Source organism: Lucilia sericata, unplaced genomic scaffold, assembly GCF_015586225.1.
Source record: "Lucilia sericata isolate MDLA Ls3-8-SP2 unplaced genomic scaffold, ASM1558622v1 Contig001047F_arrow, whole genome shotgun sequence".
Taxonomy (NCBI): Eukaryota; Metazoa; Arthropoda; class Insecta; order Diptera; family Calliphoridae; genus Lucilia; species Lucilia sericata.
The window spans coordinates 47777-73724 of NW_023995026.1; the positions used below are offsets into that span (position 1 = coordinate 47777).

Here is a 25948-nt window from a genome sequence, read left to right on the forward strand (position 1 = left end):
TTCTACATAAACTTAAAAATTTTAATTAAAGTTATTAGGAAAATCAGTTATTTTTCAAGGAATATATAATTGTTTGAAGTAAAAAGATAAAAACTTCACGTGAATTACTTTCGGAAATGAAAACTTTTAAATTATATTTTTTATTAAAAAACTCATTAAAGCAGCCATTTTTTGTTTTATTTTTTTTTTTAGTTTTTAAAAATTTGTTAAGATTTTTGTTTAGTGTTTTTTTTAACAATTTCCAAAATTTTCTTTTTTTTCAAATTCATTTTGCAACAATTTTTATTATTAGTAATAGGAAACGGTGCAATTTAACAATTTGTGTTTTTTTTTTTGTTTCATTTTTTGTCAATTAAATATTTTTTCAATTTATTTGCTTGAATAGTTTGTATTTATAGTTAATAGTTGTGGGTATATTTTCATTTTATAGGTACCAATTGTTTATTGTTTCAATATTATTTATTTTATCAAATTCATTTTTGGATTTTCAGGGTTTAAGAGTTTTGGGTATTTGGCCATTGAAATTCCATTAGAGAGTTGATTTTACTTGTTTTCTATAAAAAATTTCTATAAAAAAGGCTTATTTACTGTAGAATTGAAGGAAATATAAAACGTAGCTGGAATGTAATCTATTCTCCTTTTAATTGTTCAAAATTTGTATTACTTTCAAAGTCCAAAATATAAACCCTTATTTATATAAATTTAACTTGATTTGTATTGAAAAACTTCATGGTCATGTTTAAGGCTAATCGCTTGAAACGTCATTTCTCTATCATTCTAAACGATTCCATCAATGGTATGGGAGCTTTATATATAGTTTTAATCTCAGCCCTTGCCATGTAGTCCCCAGAATGTTTTCAAGTTGTAGAGATTCCAAAAAAGGGAAGTTACAACCACAACATTTAAGAGTTATCTTAATGTTCCAACTATTATATCTTCGTTAGATCATATGAACCAGTTAACCATTCTATACCAAAGTCGTGAATATAAAAAGAAAAGTTAACTTGACGAACACACAATATGGGAGTGAGAATCCCATAAGGCCTCTTGTAATAATGATCCTATTGGGTGACCCTAACAGGTGAGCAGAACGATAAGTAGAGATTTCTAAAAAGGGGAGTTACAGCTACAATATCTTGGTTGGACCAAATGAACCATATAACCATTCCAGAGTTATCTTGATGTTCTTGTCGAACGCAAAACCATTCAACGCAACAAGGGCCGAATTAAAAATATGGGAATAATGAAACGTTAGGTAAAACCACAAAGATCTTTTGTAGTGATCCTAACGAGAGCAGGGCGAAAAGCCTCCTCAAAATAAGCAAATCTGAGGTTATTTGGAGTGGGCACATAGGATTACGGACACAACTATATCTAATTGGACATGCGCATACAGACGAATGTAGAGTTTAAAGCTTTTTCTTTGCCATTGTTAGGCTGTCGTCGAAATTAGATCTAAATATAGTGGGAATGAATGAACACCGATTGAAAATTCTTAGGAATTACGTACAGGAAACTGAGTTTCTGAACATCGGACGATAATACCTTTATTGATCTTTCTCAAGAGAGGATGCTGATTCGATGTGGTATGATAGGGTGCTTCCTTTAAAGCCAAGAAGCCTTAAAATAACGAAAACAGAATCAAAAATGACTACCTGCCCGTGATGCCCTTTGTGCAAACGCTTAATACAGAAGATAGTAATTTTCAGTTCATCGGATCTTGCAAGAAGACTTTGCTCTACTGAAGAGACAATCGCCGAAACGATATCCATTTTAGGCTATCAGTTCACTCATTCATACCTCACTCAATTGATTTCAACTCGACCAAAGTCGTACACCTTTACTTGTGTTGCCATGTGATTCCTGAACACTAGTCACATTTAAGGTTTGAGTTGAGCGTCTTCGGCTGTCAGTCAGCTTACTATTGTTTACATCTTCTCAGTCGTAGAACTATTCCAAGTTGTTTGGATTAACCTCGTTTCTGCTCAAAATGAGGTTACCTTTTAAGTGGTGGAGAGAGTAAAATACTCAGACTATATCCTGGTGGAAGCAACTTAAAACTCTAAATCTTTTCGCTTTTAATGTTAACTTTAGAAGTCTACAGCTTTTTACATTAAACTATAGGTGAACTAAAGGAATTGAAAATTTGAAACAACGTTGGATATCCTGATGACTTGGATATGTTCCGCAACTATTAATTTCTAAATCCTACAAACAGGGCAAGAGCTTTTCAACCACGGTGTGAGCTAGAAACGACTCAACAGCACCTTGGTGTTCCAAGTCTGACATAGCTTTAAGCACCTTATCGAGATTACTCTCCGAAATAGACAAGAATGTTGAAATTCCCCGACCAGCTTGTGCATAATTTTTTCCGCAGCCACAATACTAATGCGGCATCCATTGAGATGGCAACAGCACATAAAAACTTATCCGTAGAATCATTTCAGACAATTACATTAAGGTTATGTATGCCGAAAATAAAATTTCATATTAATTTTTCGGCATGATAATATCCTAATGGATCAAAAAACAGAAGTTGGCGGTGGTATATTCATTGAAAAATCTCCTTTAGATTTAATGATGATTGTAGCGCTCTTTAAACTAAATTTTCAGCGATTAAAAAGGCAGAGAATTGGTGAAGATGCTATCGAGAATTTAAAGGGGATATCGGCTACTATTATATCCCTGATCGGTTGCTTTAGCAGGCTGCCAAAGACGCACTCGTGGGACAAAGGGACCATAAGGACCCGGTATATATTCCACATACATAAATCAATTCTTATCATCCATTACAAAGCATATTTCTGAAGCATACTATAATTATGCTCATGGTCGCAAGAGTACCTATACTTGCTCGATCACTAGAACTTTATGGCCTATGGATATTTGCCGTTTTATATCTCCTTGATCTTCATAGATGACATAGTAATATACACTGTTCAGTGCAAATTTGGAAACCTTAAAAGGCGTATTAGCCTATTTTATATCGACTTCTCTAAAAGTGGTTATAAGTTAGAGGAACTTATATCCTGTACATTTGTGTGGCCCTGGACGACTTCTCTACGAAACTCTAGAGTCGGCGTACTTTTCTGAATTGGAATGAATATTTACATACATTCTTAAATTTGTTCTTTTTCATTATTTTTACTACTTTCTCCTCTCCCTTCTTTCAAGGACCCAAGTGAAGAGGAGCCTGTGAAAACTAAACCTAAGGCAATGTCCTAAAATATTAAAGTTTTCTTCTAAACTACTCTGGTAATGAATCTACTCCTAAATTATAAAGTACTAAAAGTTTCTTAAGTTTCGAACAATACTTTATAGGTCATTCATATTCGCCCCCCGAGTCATGTTATCTTGCAAAACTTCGCCCATCTGTGTGATTGCAATCCGGATTAAAAAAGGTGCCTCTAGTCTGACGGGTCTATAAACTGATGGTGTTTAATGTATCCTCGGCCTTTCATTGGAACGTTTTAACCTGGGGTCAAACCGGTAGTCCGCAGGACAGAGTTTCGGATTTTATATTGTCCTAGTTATTGGAGAGGTCCCTTCGGGGTTCCCGTTGTGGTTTAAAACCAAAATTGCGGAAAGACTCTTATACGCGGTGAAATCTATATTTCGGGATACCAAGAAGAGTGAAGTACATATGATACGGAATGGATGAAGGAATATGCGGGTCTTATCCAACCGTATATCTAAAATAAATGTGTCGAATGTTTTTCTCAATGAAATGTGTTGGATGGAATGGTGACCATCATACCAGACTTATCACAGTATCTTTTCTATGAGTAAGAACTTGTTTCGATATACCGATTAGGTACTGCTGCCGAATCAGCAGAGTACGGATGTGATACTTTTGCATCTCGGAAGTTAAGCAACAGGCAGCAATGATTAGAGATTAGATAGCTTGAGTAATTGAGCAAAGGACCGTCGGAACCATGTATAAAAAGGCAGAGGAGTTTTCGAATATCTTGTCTTGTAGTTGTAAAAGTACCACCGTGAAATAAGGTCGAGAACATATATACATATTTATGTCATTAATAGGTAATCGAATAACTTTATTCAATAGGTGTGCAATGTTTTGAACTCTACAAATATCACAAATACTTAAAAAAAGAGTAAATAAGCCTTTTTTTCTTAAAATTCGTTTAGCAGTTTTAGTTTTTATGAAAAAATCTATTCAGTTTTTATGATGAATTATAATTTAAACAGGTTTAGTAATAAAGTTTAAAGGCTAATTAATCAGAGGTGGTTAACTAAAGTTTAAATAATAAATTTAAATAAACTGAAGTCTTAATAAAATTATAAGATTAATTAGCCTCTACATATAAATAATAAAATTTTCTAATATTATTTACGAAATTCTTAACAAATCCTAGAAATTTTATAATAATTACATAGATTTGTCTGGGAATTTCAAAATTAATTTTCAATTATATGTTTTCCAGCTATATATTTCTGTATTTAAATATTATATATATATTTCTCTTCCTGGTCAGTTTTCTTAATATTTATATTAAATTTCATATTAATTTTTTTTAAATATTTTTTTCAGTACAAAAGAATTAAAATAAGAATTAATAAATTTAAGTGTGAAATTAAAATCTAAAAAAAAACAAATATTTTTAAATATTAAATATTATTTTTCTGTTGTTGTTGTAATATTTAATAAATTGATTGGCATAACAATGATTATTTATTTATTTATTTTGGTACTTGTTTATGGTTATTAAATATAAAATTTAATATTTGTATTTTTGTACACATATTCAAATATAAATTTTTATTATTATTTTTTTTTTTTGTATGTGGTAATAGTTTCCTATATATATATTTTGGTTCTATATTTTTTTAGTTATTATTTTGTGGAGTTTTTTTACCATGCTTTACTTTACTTGTTACAAATAGTTTTACAATTTGGTTATTGTTTTTTACAAAAATGTCAAATATTCGTTCTATATATTTGTTGTTACTTGGCTTTTGCTACTATTTTTATTGTTTTCCCACTATTTCCTGTTATTAAACTCCTTTTTTTTGGTTTTATTTGTTGTTAAAAAAAATATATTTTTTGTGTATATTTTTATAGCTTTTTATTAAAAAATAAATTCTTTAACTGATTATACATTGTGCAATATAGGTTTTTTGTTATTGTTAAAATGCAGGAAATTTATTGGAAAAAATATTATGTGACAACAAGGAAAAATTACTTATCTCAAGAAATTAGTTATTTGTTCTTTATAGCCATAGAATTATGCCATTCACAATTGCAGTCGTATGTCGTTGTATGTTGTAAAATTTTGCAATTTTTTAGAATTAATATTATATTTAAAGTACAGAAACAGATTCTGAACCGAGCTAACCTTAACCTACCCAGCAAAACTTACATTGAATTTAAGTCATTATTTTATCACGATGATGACATTATATATACTTACTTCGCTTTCTTACAAATAGGGAGTTAGGTAAGTACTTACTACGATCGCTTGCAAATAAGGAGTTAAGTAAGTAGTTTTGTTTCTGAGAAAAAACAAATTTCCAGCAAGGATACGTCCACATCTTCTATTATTTGTTTTCACAAAAAAATGTTTTTCCTTTGTGTTAAAAACAAAGTTTTAAAACAATATATCAAGGCTAGAAAGTATGTACTTACATAATATATTATTTGTAAGTAATAACTAAGTAATGCAGACGGTAGTCATTGAAAAGTAAGTTGTTGAGTAAGTACAACATGTTTTGTTGGGTAAATAATTTCCTGGTTATCAGCTCGCAGTATTTGTTAATGAGATATTGACTCAAGAGCTTTTCGATATTTTGCCCTGAGACAAGTCATTTTGGATGTTCGTCTTCTCCTTAGTGTTATTGCATTACTGATGGAAAGAGGTACAGGAACTAGAGGTCCGTTACCATGGAAACCGTTGACCCACAGGGTATTGTTGTAGACAGTGTATTGTGCTGGTTATTAGAGAGCATAATGCGGAACTCGCGTTGTGGTTGAATTGAAACCGCGCTAAGAGAATGTTGATTTAAGAATTGATTGAACTCTGTTCGTGGTATTGTCGATACAACAGAACATCTCAGATCTCGGTGGGGCTTGTATGAATGTGTTGAATTTTTTCTTTAAAATGTATCGGATGTGATAAGTTGAAGGCTTATGGTTGTATGGTATCACGTAACAGTGGCGAAATTCCCTTCTTTGTCAAGGTACGTTTTAGGGAGAGTAAATACCATGTACTTCGCTCTAACAAATACGTCTCTAGGTGCTGTTGTCGAAACAACAGAGGTCAGAGTGTGAATGTGACGGATATTTTCTCTTAAATAATCGGATGAATATGAATAGTGAGGAATGTACGGTATCTTATTTATGTCTCATTGGTGAATTTTCCTTCTTTACCAGGATTTTTGAATGTCTTGATTTATTGATGGAAATCTTATTAGATACTTCTCCATGTAATGTTAACGAAAACGAAGTATCCCAGTTGTATGATTGAGCATGTCGTCGGAGACTGCATTAGACATGATCTGAAGATCTGGAAATTGTACCCAAGCTACACTTACTGTATATATCTTAGTGATACTTGGGAAAGTAGCACATCGTTCTATATCATTAACTCGGATTCCGTGAACATTAGGGAACAATTGAACAAGTTAACCGCTTAGATGGAGAGATTAAAAATGATATGGAACTAAAACAGTATTATTCTGAAACAATTTTTAATGTTACCCAAGACCAATATCTAATAAACAACTGTAGTTTTTCAATGCCCAATGAATTGCCCATTTTAAACCTTGGAGATAACACTGTCATTCTTTCTTCTCGTGTGGTGTCAAATTTAGCAGTCTAGAATATTCACTCCTATCGCCAGGAAGTGAAATTTTTGTTCTCATGAAATTTTCATTCCTCTCAAAGGGAAAATTCCTATTGTGAACTTGCTGTGAACAATTCATTCACAATAGTTGAATGCAACAGCTGTTCATTGTTTACAAAATTCCATAAAAAAAAAGATATTAATCTCAAGAGTAAACATGGTAGAGGAAGTTGCCCACCAGTGACACATAACAATCTAAATATTCCACAGTCTGGTCATGTTACATTCCATGGTTTACACTTGGATGTGCGTCTTCTTAGCTCCACCTAAAACTTAACGTTTTTAATTAACACTGGTTAACCGACCATCAATCAAAATGCCAGTATAGATCTTATGTATATAGAGGGATCAATCCAAAATTCATAGAACCATGAAGGAATCTCGATTGTATATACGAAATGAAAACATCAACATAGACTTATATGTAGCTTTGGTCAATATTGTATTCCAAAAAACTCGTGAAGCGTAGAAATTTGTCAAAATTACATGTTCATCTGAACCCGCTTGCCACTGACTTAACACTGATCTGATGATAACATACGCCAGCAAATTCTTAACTCACTGATTAAAGTATTGAACTCTAAATCCAAATCTGTTCTCGGAATTTGCTCAACGAGAATCTAAGGCTAAACTTCCATATTAAATACTTACAACAATACGACACCAATTGTGAATAGAACAATTGTTTTAAAGTTTCATAAACAAAATTAATATTATTTCCAGTTTCTACAAACAAATTTTCCAAATAATTACTTTAAAATTCAAAAAACTCAACCATCTGGCAACTCTTTTTTATATAAATTAACTCAAACCTAAGGTTGCAACTTAAACTTATTTAATCTTTAATTTATAGACATTTAAAATATATGTTTCCTATTTAGTACATATAACCATTAATCTTTTACATTTAACAAAATGAATTTTACAAAAACATAACATTTGTTTACAAAGTAATTCTGGCAAATTCTAAAAAACCAATTAACATAATTGTAAAATTAACTGTTATGAGTTTGAAAATATACAAATGTTTTTATTCATGTTCCTTACAAACACAAAAAATTAAAATAAATTGTTGCTTTTCAGACTAAAAGCACCTTCTTCTCAGCATCAAATCCAAACATTTCAATATAAATAACTTTTCTATAAATTACAAAATTCTCTGGGAGGAAGATTTTTTAAAAACAACAACAACAAATATATGAAATATAACTTAAGGTTCTATAAATGATTTATATTTTAAAATTAATGTAAAAATAACATAAAATAAACACGCGTTTTCAGTTGTTATTGTTGTTTGTTCCAGGTCTGGGAATAGAGAATTTATTATTGTTACAAGGAAACCTAATTGAAGTGTAACTTCTTGTTCCCCCAACAAAATACTTTTATTTTTTTCCATCTTCTTTTTTTTCTTATTTTAAAATAAATAAATATTGTGTGTTTTAAAATTTATTATTGTTTAAAGAAAAAAAAAAAAATATTTAAAACGAACACTGAGCACATATACTTTTTGCTTTTGTATTATCTCGCACAAATTCATGAACATTAAATTTGCCATCATCACCATTTTCATAGCCACGATTCTTTAATTGTCTGTTAAAGTAAAAAGAAACAAATAGAAAAAGAATAAAGTGAAAAATAACATTAAATGAAAAACTAATTCCAAGATTTTTACAACCTCAAGCCAACAAACATTAAAGAAAAATAGACGATACTAACCTAGCAACTGTTTGAAATGCCAATTCCACATTTAATCCTGTTTTTGCAGAGGTTTCCATGAACGGTACATTGTGTTCACGTGCCAAACGTTCACCATCCTCTCGTTTCACCTGCCTTTCACTGCTGCTACAATCTGATTTGTTGCCTATGGTAACAAAACGTTTAATTAATGTAATTTGTTGTTTATTGTGATATTTTTCTTTAGACCCCTCCGATTGCCACCCTCTCACTCCCCATCCAAATTTAATATTAATTCTTTGTTTATTACACAAAGTGATTAACTAACTGTATAAAATGTTTGACTATATGTTATATATTTACCTATGAGTACAATGACCACGTCTTCTTGAGCACAATCTCGAATTTCGCACAACCAGGCCCGTATATTATCGTATGTGGTTTTATTGGTAACATCGTATAATAAAAGTAAAGCTGTAATGTCAAAACAAATAAACAAATTTAGACATATTAATGAAATTTCTTTTAAATGTTCTTTAATTAAGTAATGGTTTTAGTGTTTTCTTAAATAACCTCCACTTTTATGACAAATATCTGTTCAGAATGTTAAATTACTTGAAAATACGTAGTATTCGAACGAACTAGAACAGAACTAGAACTGAACTAGAACAGAACTAGAACAGAACTAGAACAGAACTAGAACAGAACTAGAACAGAACTAGAACAGAACTAGAACAGAACTAGAACAGAACTAGAAGAGAACTAGAACAGAACTAGAAGAGAACTAGAACAGAACTAGAACAGAACTAGAACAGAACTAGAACAGAACTAGAACAGAACTAGAACAGAACTAGAACTAGAACAGAACTAGAACAGAACTAGAACAGAACTAGAACAGAACTAGAACAGAACTAGAACAGAACTAGAACACAACTAGAACAAAACTAGAACAGAACTAGAACAGAACTAGAACAGAACTAGAACAGAACTAGAACAGAACAGAACTAGAACAGAACTAAACAGAACTAGAACAGAACTAGAACAGAACTAGAACAGAACTAGAACAGAACTAGAACAGAACTAGAACAGAACTAGAACAGAACTAGAACAGAACTAGAACAGAACTAGAACAGAACTAGAACAGAACTAGAACAGAACTAGAACAGAACTAGAACTGAACTAGAACAGAACTAGGACAGAACTAGAACAGAACTAGAACAGAACTAGAACAGAACTAGAACAGAACTAGAACAGAACTAGAACAGAACTAGAACAGAACTAGAACAGAACTAGAACAGAACTAGAACAGAACTAGAACAGAACTAGAACTGAACTAGAACAGAACTAGGACAGAACTAGAACAGAACTAGAACAGAACTAGAACAGAACTAGAACAGAACTAGAACAGAACTAGAACGAACTAGAACAGAACTAGAACAAGAACTAGAACAGAACTAGAACAGAACTAGAACAGAACTAGAACAGAACTAGAACAGAACTAGAACAGAACTAGAACAGAACTAGAACAGAACCTAGAACAGAACTAGAACAGAACTAGAACAGAACTAGAACAGAACTAGAACAGAACTAGAACAGAACTAGAACAGAACTAGAACAGAACTAGAACAAATAAGTAAGAAAGTATAGTCGGTCGTGGCCGACCATATGATACCCTACACCAGTTATGAATATTAAATGTGATTTATTTTCATAATAAAGCATTTATCTTCAATATTCCCTTGTTCCGATACATTTAAGCAATTTATGGATGAAAAACTAATTTTCTGAAAGGGGCTTTATATGGGGGCTAGGGGCAAATATGGACCAAGCCCGATAAAATTTTGTGAATATATTTATATTTACATAATATTTTATTGTACTGAATTTCGTCGCGATATTTGTGTTTATAAGTTAATTTTGGACATTCAAGTAATTTTCTGAAGGGGACTTTGTATGGGAGCTAGGGTCAGATGGGGCCCGATCTTTATGAAATTTGGCAGGGTCATCAAGACTTCTATAAAACTTAGTTGTGCCGTATTTTATCGATATATCTGTATATTTAACATAATTATGAGGTCAAAAGCCCTTTTCGGGGGGACCTGTCTGAAATAATGGACCGATTTTAACCATTTTCAATAGGCTTCGTCCTTGGGTCAAATAAAACGTGCGTGCAAATTTCATCCAATTATCTTGAAAATTGCGACCTGTACCTTGCGCACAAGGTTTACATGGACAGCCAGCCAGCCAGACGGACGGACGGACATAGCTTAATCGACTCAGAAAACGATTCTAAGCCGATTGGTATACTTTAAGGTGGGTCTAGGACGAATATTTTTGTATGTTACAAACATCAGCACAAATCCAATATACCCTCCCCACTAAAATGGTGTAGGGTATAACTAGAACAGAACAAGAACAAAACTAAAACTGTAAGGCAAAAACAGCACTTATTTAATTTCTTCTAACTTTAATTTTCTATTGAGAACATTTGCTTTAATCATTTATTTTAATTAATAACAATTTATTAAATATATTCCTTTGAAGTTCAAATAAATATTTCATAAATTCTTAAGCTCTTTGAAATAAATAAAAACACTTACCATGAGCATCTCTGTAGTAGGCATGGGTAACACTACGAAAACGTTCTTGGCCAGCCGTATCCCAAATTTGTAATTTAACCCTTGTACCATCGACCACCACCACTTTATTCTAAGAAATATAAATACAAAATTTTATTAATTACAATAATTTGTGATTAAACAAAAAATTAAAGATAAACACAAACATTAAATGTAAAATTTACTCTGCTGCTGTAGAAATGTCGAACATTTAAAAAAAGGTAAATTTATATTTACTTTCTGTAGATTAATAGACAAAATGAAGGACTATAATTTATATAATCAATATTTTAAAAGTTAACACAAAATACACACACATACAATTTTAAATAGTTCCAGTTAATACACATTGAAACATTGATAGAGTAATATAGTAAGGGATATTTTTATATTTTTACATATACGACAAATATGTTTCTGAACAGAAATATATACGATATTTTATAAAATAAATTAAACCATACTCTTAATAAATAAAGAGAAAATTAACACATAAATAAATACTTATTTACACATACTTGTATGTAACACAGGTACGAAAGCATTCTAAAAAACTCTTTAGAAATTAAACTAACTACTAGAACTGAACTAGAACTGAACTAGAACTGAATTAGAACTGAATTAGAACTGAACTAGAACTGAACTAGAACTGAACTAGAACTGAACTAGAACTGAACTAGAACTGAACTAGAACTGAACTAGAACTGAACTAGAACTGAACTAGAACTGAACTAGAACTGAACTAGAACTGAACTAGAACTGAACTAGAACTGAACTAGAACTGAACTAGAACTGAACTAGAACTGAACTAGAACTGAACTAGAACTGAACTAGAACTGAACTAGAACTGAACTAGAACTGAACTAGAACTGAACTAGAACTGAACTAGAACTGAACTAGAACTGAACTAGAACTGAACTAGAACTGAACTAGAACTGAACTAGAACTAAACTAGAACTGAACTAGAACTGAACTAGAACTGAACTAGAACTAGAACTGAACTGAACTAGAACTGAACTAGAACTGAACTAGAACTGAACTAGAACTGAACTAGAACTGAACTAGAACTGAACTAGAACTGAACTAGAACTGAACTAGAACTGAACTAGAACTGAACTAGAACTGAACTAGAACTGAACTAGAACTGAACTGAACTGAACTAGAACTGAACTAGAACTGAACTAGAACTGAACTAAACTAGAACTGAACTAGAACTGAACTAGAACTGAACTAGAACTGAACTAGACTGAACTAGAACTGAACTAGAAACTAGAACTGAACTGAACTGAACTAGAACTGAACTAGAACTGAACTAGAACTGAACTAGAACTAGAACTGAACTAGACTGAACTAGAACTGAACTAGAACTGAACTAGAACTGAACTAGAACTGAACTAGAACTGAACTAGAACTGAACTAGAACTGAACTAGAACTGAACTAGAACTGAACTAGAACTGAACTAGAACTGAACTAGAACTGAACTAGAACTGAACTAGAACTGAACTAGAACTGAACTAGAACTGAACTAGAACTGAACTAGAACTGAACTAGAACTGAACTAGAACTGAACTAGAACTGAACTAGAACTGAACTAGAACTGAACTAGAACTGAACTAGAACTGAACTAGAACTGAACTAGAACTGAACTAGAACTGAACTAGAACTGAACTAGAACTGAACTAGAACTGAACTAGAACTGAACTAGAACTGAACTAGAACTGAACTAGAACTGAACTAGAACTGAACTAGACTGAACTAGAACTGAACTAACTGAACTAGAACTGAACTAGAACTGAACTAGAACTGAACTAGAACTGAACTAGAACTGAACTAGAACTGAACTAGAACTGAACTAGAACTGAACTAGAACTGAACTAGAACTGAACTAGAACTGAACTAGAACTGAACTAGAACTGAACTAGAACTGAACTAGAACTGAACTAGAACTGAACTAGAACTGAACTAGAACTGAACTAGAACTGAACTAGAACTGAACTGAACTAGAACTGAACTAGAACTGAACTAGAACTGAACTAGAACTGAACTAGAACTGAACTAGAACTGAACTAGAACTGAACTAGAACTGAACTAGAACTGAACTGACTAGAACTGAACTAGAACTGAACTAGAACTGAACTAGAACTGAACTAGAACTGAACTAGAACTGAACTAGAACTGAACTAGAACTGAACTAGAACTGAACTAGAACTGAACTAGAACTGAACTAGAACTGAACTAGAACTGAACTAGAACTGAACTAGAACTGAACTAGAACTGAACTAGAACTGAACTAGAACTGAACTAGAACTGAACTAGAACTGAACTAGAACTGAACTAGAACTGAACTAGAACTGAACTAGAACTGAACTAGAACTGAACTAGAACTGAACTAGAACTGAACTAGAACTGAACTAGAACTGAACTAGAACTGAACTAGAACTGAACTAGAACTGAACTAGAACTGAACTAGAACTGAACTAGAACTGAACTAGAACTGAACTAGAACTGAACTAAACTGAACTAGAACTGAACTAGAACTGAACTAGAACTGAACTAGAACTGAACTAGAACTGAACTAGAACTGAACTAGAACTGAACTAGAAATGAACTGAACTGAACTAGAACTGAACTAGAACTGACTAGAACTGAACTAGAACTGAACTAGAACTGAACTAGAACTGAACTAGAACTGAACTAGAACTGAACTAGAACTGAACTAGAACTGAACTAGAACTGAACTAGAACTGAACAATAGAACTGAACTAGAACTGAACTAGAACTGAACTAGAACTGAACTAGAACTGAACTAGAACTGAACTAGAACTGAACTAGAACTGAACTGAACTGAACTAGAACTGAACTAGAACTGAACTAGAACTGAACTAACTAGAACTGAACTAGAACTGAACTAGAACTGAACTAGAACTGAACTAGAACTGAACTAGAACTGAACTAGAACTGAACTAGAACTGAACTAGAACTGAACTAGAACTGAACTAGAACTGAACTAGAACTGAACTAGAACTGAACTAGAACTGAACTACTGAACTAACTACTAGAACTGAACTAGAACTGAAGAACTGAACTAGAACTGAACTAGAACTGAACTAGAACTGAACTAGAACTGAACTAGAACTGAACTAGAACTGAACTAGAACTGAACTAGAACTGAACTAGAACTGAACTAGAACTGAACTAGAACTGAACTAGAACTGAACTAGAACTGAACTAGAACTGAACTAGAACTGAAACTAGAACTGAACTAGAACTGAACTAGAACTGAACTAGAACTGAACTAGAACTGAACTAGAACTGAACTAGAACTGACTGAACTGATACTGAACTAGAACTGAACTAGAACGAACTAGAACATAACTAGAACATAACTAGAACATAACTAGAACATAACTAGAACTGAACTAGAACTGAACTAGAACTGAACTAGAACTGACTAGAACTGAACTAGAACTGAACTAGGATAGAACTGAACTAGAACTGAGCTAGAACTGAACTAGAACTGAATTAGAACTGAACTAGAACTGAACTAGAACTGAACTAGAACTGAACTAGAACTGAACTAGAACTGAACTAGAACTAAACTAGAACTGAACTGGAACTTAACTAGAACTTAACTAGAACTGAACTAGAACTGAACTAGAACTGAACTAGAACTGAACTAGAACTGAACTAGAACTGAACTAGAACTGAACTAGAACTGAACTAGAACTGAACTAGAACTGAACTAGAACTTAACTAGAACTTAACTAGAACTTAACTAGAACTGAACTAGAACTGAACTAGAACTGAACTAGAACTGAACTAGAACTGAACTAGAACTGAACTAGAACTGAACTAGAACTGAACTAGAACTGAACTAGAACTGAACTAGAACTTAACTAGAACTTACTAGAACTTAACTAGAACTTAACTAGAACTTAACTAGAACTGAACTAGAACTGAACTAGAACTGAACTAGAACTGAACTAGAGCAGAACTAGAATTGAATTTCCGAAATCTTCTAAATATTTATTGTTGAATATTTCTTAGCTAAATGACTTTAAAGCTTGACCTCGTATTGACACAAATACTTAATAAAATAGACTTAAAGAATAAAAAAATAAAAATTTTAAAAATATGACAAACATTGTCTGTCTACCCTCTTTCAATATTTTGCTTACACATACCCATACAAACACATGCACACTCATACACATCAACACCCAACTACATTAAAAAACCATGCACAACCATATTGGCATGTTTCCGTTTCCTAAACAACATCATCATCGTCATAGTCATCGTACACATGACATGGTTTGCCTTTTTATATATTTTTTTTGGCATAAAATTGATATGACATGATAAATGCACATAAATATCTGTATATTGTACCAGCTATGAGTTTATTTATATAGACTCTACTTGAATTTTTATTATTTTTTGGTATAAATTAATAAAAATGTTCTATAGACAAATGCAGATACTACACACGTTCAATCATAAATAAACATCATAATAAAGTAAATATTGTACCAGAGATCTCGTGTTTATGAGTATCTAAGCTATTTTAGAGTTTAATAAATTTAATAAATATCAATTTAAGTTGTTTATTATGATTTTTTTTTTTTTTGCATTATTTTATATTCGATTCAACATAAATAATGGAATTTTTATACTGAATTTATTTTAATGGCTGTGGAAAAAGAAAAATGTTTCTCTTTAAATATGATATATTTATCCTTTAATAATGTATAATTGAATTATTCTATAAAAATTGATAGTGTTAATTAAAATTTTATGATATTTATCATATTGTTTACTGTGGCTCCTTACATTGCTACAAGAATTTGTATGAATTGTATAAAAAGGTGGCAGTTGTTTATACTGTATTTTCAGTAGTGTCTGTAGTTTCCAAATTTTTGCATGTCAAAGTGTGCTTGTTGTACAAAGAATATTACGTGGTGTTGATTAGCAATGGTATTAAAATTGAAAGTGGTTTGTTTCATGTTCTATTCATTTGTGTATCATCTAAAATTAAATGATTCCACAAGATTAAATGGCGTTTTCTTGAAAACAGAAATACAAAATCGACGGGACACTTAGAAACATTCTTATTGACGTTGCTACAGGCAATCCACAGGTGTGTTAAATATAGAATGTTGCTTATATTTATGTTAAACATATACTAAGCCTTTTTTAAATTTTCAAATGTTCAAAGGAATCTACTCATGGCTTATGCAATAATTAAGATAAAATAGAACTTTGGGCGCCTCTACCGATATAAACTTAGAACTACTAAAATAATTAAAACTATTAGAACTTAAAATAAACTAAACTAGAACTGATACTATGAACTAAACTAGAACTAAACTGAACTGAAACTGAAATTAGAACTGAACTAGAACTGAACTAGAACTGACTAGAACTGAACTAGAACTGAACTAGACACTGAACTTAGACTGAACTAGAAACTAACTAGAACTGAGACTAGAACTGACTTAGGATAGACTGAACTAGAACCTGAACTAGAACTGAACTAGAACATGAACTAGAACTGAACTAGAACTGAACTAGAACTAGAACTAGAACTGGAACTAGACTGAAACTAGAACTGAAACTAGAACTGAACTAGAACTGAACTAGAACTGAACTAGAAACTGAACTAGAACTGAACTAGAACTGAACTAGAACTGAACTAGAACTGAACTAGAACTGAACTAGAACTGAACTAGAACTGAACTAGAACTGAACTAGAACTGAACTAGAACTGAACTAGAACTGAACTAGAACTGAACTAGAACTGAACTAGAACTGAACTAGAACTGAACTAGAACTGAACTAGAACTGAACTAGAACTGAACTAGAACTGAACTAGAACTGAACTAGAACTGAACTAGAACTGAACTAGAACTGAACTAGAACTGAACTAGAACTGAACTAGAACTGAACTAGAACTGAACTAGAACTGAACTAGAACTGAACTAGAACTGAACTAGAACTGAACTAGAACTGAACTAGAACTGAACTAGAACTGAACTAGAACTGAACTAGAACTGAACTAGAACTGAACTAGAACTGAACTAGAACTGAACTAGAACTGAACTAGAACTGAACTAGAACTGAACTAGAACTGAACTAGAACTGAACTAGAACTGAACTAGAACTGAACTAGAACTGAACTAGAACTGAACTAGAACTGGACTAGAACTGAACTAGAACTGAACTAGAACTGAACTAGAACTGAACTAGAACTGAACTAGAACTGAACTAGAACTGAACTAGAACTGAACTAGAACTGAACATGAAATGAACTAGAAATGAACTAGAACTGAACTAGAACTGAACTAGAACTGAACTAGAACTGAACTAAACTAGAACTGAACTAGAACTGAACTAGAACTGAACTAGAACTGAACTAGAACTGAACTAGAACTGAACTAGAATGAACTAGAAATGAACTAGAACTGAACTAGAACTGAACTAGAATTGAACTAGAACTGAACTAGAACTGAACTAGAACTGAACTAGAACTGAACTAGAACTGAACTAGAACTGAACTAGAACTGAACTAGAACTGAACTAGAACTGAACTAGAACTGAACTAGAACTGAACTAGAACTGAACTAGAACTGAACTAGAACTGAACTAGAACTGAACTAGAACTGAACTAGAACTGAACTAGAACTGAACTAGAACTGAACTAGAACTGAACTAGAACTGAACTAGAACTGAACTAGAACTGAACTAGAACTGAACTAGAACTGAACTAGAACTGAACTAGAACTGAACTAGAACTGAACTAGAACTGAACTAGAACTGAACTAGAACTGAACTAGAACTGAACTAGAACTGAACTAGGACTGAACTAGACTGAACTAGAACTGAACTAGAACTGAACTAGAACTGAACTAGAACTGAACTAGAACTGAACTAGAACTGAACTAGAACTGAACTAGAACTGAACTAGAACTGAACTAGAACTGAACTAGAACTGAACTAGAACTGAACTAGAACTGAACTAGAACTGAACTAGAACTGAACTAGAACTGAACTAGAACTGAACTAGAACTGAACTAGAACTGAACTAGAACTGAACTAGAACTGAACTAGAACTGAACTAGAACTGAACTAGAACTGAACTAGAACTGAACTAGAACTGAACTAGAAACTGAACTAGAACTGAACTAGAACTGAACTAGAACTGAACTAGAACTGAACTAGAACTGAACTAGAACTGAACTAGAACTGAACTAGAACTGAACTAGAACTGAACTAGACTGAACTAGAACTAGAACTGAACTAGAACTGAACTAGAACTGAACTAGAACTGAACTAGAACTGAACTAGAACTGAACTAGAACTGAACTAGAACTGAACTAGAACTGAACTAGAACTGAACTAGAACTGAACTAGAACTGAACTAGAACTGAACTAGAACTGAACTAGAACTGAACTAGAACTGAACTAGAACTGAACTAGAACTGAACTAGAACTGAACTAGAACTGAACTAGAACTGAACTAGAACTGAACTAGAACTGAACTAGAACTGAACTAGAACTGAACTAGAACTGAACTAGAACTGAACTAGAACTGAACTAGAACTGAACTAGAACTGAACTAGAACTGAACTAGAACTGAACTAGAACTGAACCTAGAACTGAACTAGAACTGATCTAGAACTGAACTAGACTGAACTAGAACTGAACTAGAACTGAACTAGAACTGAACTAGAACTGAACTAGAACTGAACTAGAACTAGAACGAACTAGAACTAGAACTAGAACTGAACTACTAGAACTGAACTAGAATGGACTAGAATTGAACTAGAACTGAACTAGAACTGAACTAGAATTGAACTAGAAATGAACTAGAATTGAACTAGAATTGAACTAGAACTAAACTAGAATGGGCACGTGAACAGAACAATATTTTAAATTACTTTTTAAATTAAACACTTTTAACCCACAATCTTTAACTTTATGACAACAATTGAAATGTCTGCCCACTTTCCTTCATTTTTCAAATTCCAAGAAAATGTATATGAAATCATTGTTAAAAAGCAATAAGAAAAAACTGTTACCCAAGCAATATACATGTAATTTATATCTTTTTCTTGAAATTTTTCAAATATCCAATGATATTGTATCAGTTGCTAACTATTGGTAGTAATAACGAGACTTGTTCACATCTTGCATAGGAATCTAACACTTGTAAATCTTTTCATATTCAATTGTTATGTATATCTAAAATGCTACGAAGATGTGGGGAAGGATTCGAATCTAAATAATTGGAAATTAAACTGATTTTAAGTTGTATGCTATCTAATGACATTTAAAAAAGAAGAGAAAGAGAAGAGCATATAATTTGTACTATTTGAAATCATGATACTTGTTAGCACCAGATTCAATATATCAATTGGAATTAAAAGGGGTTTTTGGGTTGGTTAACTAATATCAAATCAATTCTAATGTACGTCATCTGTTCTTCTCTTTATTACAATTTCTATTTTATAGTTTAGTAATACATGTCTAGAATTGATATGCAAGAAGGTGTTGCACGTGTAAAAAATGTAAATTACAATAACCAGATTGAAAATAATAATGTTTTTAAATTTTAAAAAATTCTTTAACATGTCTATTATAAACTTAATGTTAACTGCTATTAACAACAATATAAAGCTTAATTTTTAATTTATTCAGTTAAATATTTTACTTTGTTAAAAAATATTTATTCAAAATTAAAACCTCTTTAACATCTTTTTAAAAGAATCATTAATATTTGCCAAATATTTGCATGTCAAGTACAAATCATTAGAGCAGCCTATTATTTAAATCTTAAATAAAGTTTCTAAAAGGAAAAAAATTAAGAAAATCATTTCATTCTTTGGCATTCTCATTAAGACAAGAAATATTCAAATTAATGATTAATGGATATTTTATAAAGAAAGTAAAAAAAGTAGCCCTGGCAAGAGCATGAGAAGACATTAATATAGTTCAATTCATACTTATTTACTTTCTGCACAAAATAAACACTTAGTAATGAAAATAGAAATTGATTAAATTTCTAGACAAAATAACACTGAAATGCTTTTAATTAAGAAAACAAATATAAATCTATATATAAATGTATTAGATAACAGCAGGAGATTTACTTTATAGAATAGAAGAACATTGAAGTCTATTAAATTGTTCTTTTCTATAACTACTTTATGATCTAAGTAAATAAGTGGTATTATATAACATTTCTAAAGTTCCAGAGATTTTATAAACAAATTGGAGAAAAAAAGAAAAATTGTTTTGTATTGCTGCTAGTGCATGCATAGATAAAACTTTCAAAATCAAAAATTAAAAAATTAAATCCTTAAGATTTAGAAAAAATAACATAGAAAACTGTTGTTTTTTTAGAAGTATGATACAATAATGCTGTCTTTGCAGCATATACTGTTGGAAAATCTTAAATCTTTTTTTTTATTAACAAACAACAAACTTATCAGTATATGTATATAGAGTACACATACATACATATAAGATTTATCACATATACTAATGCTCTCAATAATACCTAAATATCTACGTATGTATGTGTATAGGAATCATAAGTACTTTAGCAAGGCTACACTTTGTTTTATAGTTAAAGGGTCAGTATGTTTGTGTTAGTGACAATTCGTTTCGGTTTTTGATTTTCACAAATGTAACTATCCTAATATCCGCACTGAACTAGAACTGAACTAGAACTGAACTAGAACTGAACTAGAACTGAACTAGAACAACTGAACTAGAACTGAACTAGAACTAGAACTGAACTAGAACTGAACTAGAACTGAACTAGAACTGAACTAGAACTGAACTAGAACTGAACTAGAACTGAACTAGAACTGAACTAGATCTGAACTAGAACTGAACTAGAACTGAACTAGAACTGAACAAGAACTGAACTAGAACTGAACTAGAATGAACTAAAACTGAACTAGAACTGAACTAGAACTGAACTAGAACTGAACTAGAACTGAACTAGAACTGAACTAGAACTGAACTAGAACTGAACTAGAACTGAACTAGAACTGAACTAGAACTGAACTAGAACTGAACTAGAACTGAACTAAACTGAACTAGAACTGAACTAGAACTGAACTAGAACTGAACTAGAACTGAACTAGAACTGAACTAGAACTGAACTAGAACTGAACTAGAACTGAACTAGAACTGAACTAGAACTGAACTAGAACTGAACTAGAACTGAACTAGAACTGAACTAGAACTGAACTAGAACTGAACTAGAACTGAACTAGAACTGAACTAGAACTGAACTAGAACTGAACTAGAACTGAACTAGAACTGAACTAGAACTAGAACTGAACTGAACTAGAACTGAACTAGAACTGAACTAGAACTGAACTAGAACTGAACTAGAACTGAACTAGAACTGAACTAGAACTGAACTAGAACTGAACTAGAACTGAACTAGAACTGAACTAGAACTGAACTAGAACTGAACTAGAACTGAACTAGAACTGAACTAGAACTGAACTAGAACTGAACTAGAACTGAACTAGAACTGAACTAGAACTGAACTAGAACTGAACTAGACTGAACTGACTGAACTAGAACTAGAACTGAACTAGAACTAGAACTAAACTAGAACTGAACTAGAACTGAACTAGAACTGACTAGAACTGAACTAGAACTGACTGAACTAGAACTGAACTAGAACTGAACTAGAACTGAACTAGAACTGAACTAGAACTGAACTAGAACTGAACTAGAACTGAACTAGAACTGAACTAGAACTGAACTAGAACTGAACTGAACTGAACTAGAAACTGAACTAGAACTGAACTAGAACTGAACTAGAACTGACTAACTAGAAACTGAACTAGAACGAACTAGACTGAACTAGAACTGAACTAGAACTGAACTAGAACTGAACTAGAACTGAACTAGAACTGACTAGAACTGAACTAGAACTGAACTAGAACTGAAACTAGAACTGAACTAGAACTGAACTAGAACTGAACTAGAAACTAACTGACTATACTACGAGAACCTGAACTAGAACTGAACTAGAACTGAACTAGAACTGAACTACGAACTAGAACTGAACTAGAACTAACTGAACTAGAACTGATACTAGAACTGAACTAGAACTGAACTAGAACTGAACTAGAAATGAACTAGAACTGAACTAGAACTGAACTAGAACTGAACTAGAACTGAACTAGAACTGAACTAGAACTGAACTAGAACTGAACTAGAACTGAACTAGAACTGAACTAGAACTGAACTAGAACTGAACTAGAACTGAACTAGAACTGAACTAGAACTGAACTAGAACTGAACTAGAACTGAACTAGAACTGAACTAGAACTGAACTAGAACTGAACTAGAACTGAACTAGAACTGAACTAGAACTGAACTAGAACTGAACTAGAACTGAACTAGAACTGAACTAGAACTGAACTAGAACTGAACTAGAACTGAACTAGAACTGAACTAGAACTGAACTAGAACTGAACTAGAACTGAACTAGAACTGAACTAGAACTGAACTAGAACTGAACTAGAACTGAACTAGAACTGAACTAGAACTGAACTAGAACTGAACTAGAACTGAACTAGAACTGAACTAGAACTGAACTAGAACTAAACTAGAACTGAACTGAAAACTGAACTAGAACTGAACTAGAACTGAACTAGAACTGAACTAGAACTGAACTAGAATGAACTAGAACTGAACTAGAACTGAACTAGAACTGAACTAGAACTGAAATAACTGAACTAGAATTGAACTAGAACTGAACTAGAACTGAACTAGAACAGAACTGAACTAGAACTGAACTAGAACTGAACTAGAACTGAACTAGAACTGAACTAGAACTGAACTAGAACTGAACTAGAACTGAACTAGAACTGAACTAGAACTGAACTAGAACTGAACTAGAACTGAACTAGAACTGAACTAGAACTGAACTAGAACTGAACTAGAACTGAACTAGAACTGAACTAGAACTGAACTAGAACTGAACTAGAACTGAACTAGAACTGAACTAGAACTGAACTAGAACTGAACTAGAACTGAACTGAACTAGAACTAGAACTGAACCAGAATTGAACTAGAACTGAACTGAACTAGAACTGAACTAGTAGAACTAAAATCGGCAATAAGAAGTAAAATTCCCATGAAATTTTCATTTTTCTTGAAGAGAAATTTTTCTATCCTGATATTCCAATGAACTGTTCATTCACAATATTTGATTTTTTTCTTAACAGCTATTCATTGTATACAAAATTCCATAAAAAATAATTCGCAGTAGGAAGTTTTTCAAGTGAACAAAGGTGGCGAACGAATGATGGGAAGATATTTCATATGAAATTTTCATTAACGATCCATCTCGATGTTCGTGAATGTGTAATGTTTATCAAAATTTACTCATGTCAGAGCATAGAGTTCTAGTGGAGAGAAACTTCAGTAGAAGCTATAAGGAAACAGAATTTAGGTTTGACTAAAACAAAAAAATAACTTCAGAAGCAATAAACATTAAGAAGAATTAGTCTGATTTCAGCCCTTAAACTAAAAAACAAAGTGTAAAAAAGTGTAGTATAGCCAACAATTCACTGATGTATTAGAAAACTCACATACGCACATTTATCTTAAAGTTTAAATTTTTTTATAAAGTACATAAACAAACACACATTCTAAAAATATATACAAACATACATAAACACCAAACACACACAAAGATAAAAAATTGTCTTACCATAAAATCAATGCCTACGGTGGTAACATAATAACAAGGCATATAAACCCCATCCCGAAACATTATTAATAGAGATGTTTTACCAACACCCGAATCTCCCAGCATTATAACCTGTTGAACAATAGAAGGAACGTACGAAGACACACAATGAATGAAAGTAAAATGAAGAAAAGTAAAAAAGAAAGCACAATAAACAAAACAAACCAAAGAATCCAAAGATATATTAGAAATATGAGTGAAAGTCAGTGGGTAGAACTTGTCATCACGATGTGGCAGACAAACCCCTTAAAACCCAGAAACACTCACTCATTCACTTATATTTAATGTCTTGTAGGAACTAAATTTTTTTCTTTGCTTAAACGTTAAAAGAATAATAAATGAAAATAAACGGAATAACTTAACGTAAGAATAAAGTAATAAATAAAAAAATCATATTTCTTTATTTTCTTGTTCGATGTTGATAAAAAAGTCACACACTGTGGGTTTTTTCAAGTCAAAATAATTGATTATCATCAGTGTAAAGTTAAGCTGATTTTAATCTAAAATGGTAATTTAAGAAGTTCTTTTCTTTTCTTGCTTAAGGGGAGTTAATATGGTTCAACAATTTATGAGAAAGACATTGTTAGATACTTATGTTGAGCTTAGAGGGGTTTTATAAAGGAGTCATAAGTTAATAGAATTAAGTTATTAGTAGATATTTGCCACTAAACTTGATTTTGAAGACAGAAAGAATGTTTGATATTCATCTAATTTTTATTCAATTAGGATTATGAATTTCAAAGAGATATTTGTGATTCGTATACGGAAGATTTATTTAATGTATTCAGTTGTATTTTATTAAAGCATACAGAAACAAAAGGCTGCATAGTTCCATTTAAAAGACTCTAGTTGAGAAAGCTTTTAGACAGATTTCCAAGTTTTCTAGAGAAATCTCTATAAAAAGCCCAGATATATAGATATATAACTTCAAATTGTCTTTAGATATCTTCGAGATATACAGATATTGGTTTTGAAGTTTTCTGGAGAAAGCTCAACGCTACACAGAGGTATTTTCAAGTTTTCTACAGAAATCCAAGACACAGACAGTTGTGTCTCCTAGTTTAGTATCGTAAGCTCAGAGACAGTTATAGCTTCTTCCAGTTTTCTAATTGTTTTCTAAGTTTTCTGGAGAAAGCTCAAGTACACTGAGAGGCTCTTCACATATCTTCAAGTATTCTAGAGAAAGCTCTTGGATAGATTTCCAAGTTTTCTGGGGAAAGTTTTCAAGGAAAAAGCTCGGAAATAAAAAGTTTTCTAGAGAAAGCTTACCAATATTTAGATTTGTTTCCAAGATGTCCAGAGAAAACTCAGGGATTGACCGATAAGTTCTTCTAAAGCTCAGCGATACTAGATACTCACTAGCTTTCTAGGGAAACCAAAGATAATCGGAACACAGCATAGGGTCACATAAATGGATCTCCATGCTCTTTATATAAAGCTCAAAGACCAGTTTTCAAATGAAAACTCAAATAGATGTTTCTCCCAGTTGTCAAAAAAAAGCTTAGATACACAAAGATTGGTTTTCTAGAGAAAGTTCAGAGATACTAAGAGTTATTTTCAAGTTTTCTAAAGAAAGTCAAAGTCTTTTCCAATTGTCTATAGAAAGTTGAGAGCCAATGAGATTGCTTTCTAAGTTTTCCGGAGAAAGCTTAAGTCTCAAGTTTACTGTAGAAAACTCAGAGACAGACATAGGGTCTCCAAGTTTTCTAAAAAAAAAGCTCAGAAACAAATGTTTCTCGCAGTTTTCTAGAATGATCAGAGATACGTAGTTTGTTTTCTAAGTTTATTGTAAAAAGAGACAGAGATCAGAGACACACAGCTGTGTCTCAATATTTTCTATCAAAAGTTTCTCTCCTGATGTGGCTCCAAGTTTTCTAGAGAAAGCTTAGATATACACATGTGTTTAACAAGAATCTCAGAGAAAGCTTTTAAACATAATAATGGGTTTACATGCACTTTATATAAAGCTCAAAGACGTACAAAGTTTTCTCCCGAATAC

The 25948-nt window shown here is 32.1% G+C and overlaps 1 protein-coding gene across 1 annotated transcript in view; it reads right to left on the reverse strand.

The window, feature by feature from the left end:
* Window positions 1–4820: 4820 nt before the first annotated feature.
* The window catches only part of LOC119609727 (ras-related protein Rab-26-like), a 118007-nt gene continuing 96879 nt past the window's right edge, over window positions 4821–25948 (reverse strand). Inside the window, 4 exon segments of the mRNA XM_037964620.1 lie at window positions 4821–8453; window positions 8580–8724; window positions 8901–9011; window positions 11138–11246. Of these exon segments, the coding sequence (XP_037820548.1) occupies window positions 8342–8453; window positions 8580–8724; window positions 8901–9011; window positions 11138–11246 (477 nt within the window). The 3' untranslated portion in view covers window positions 4821–8341.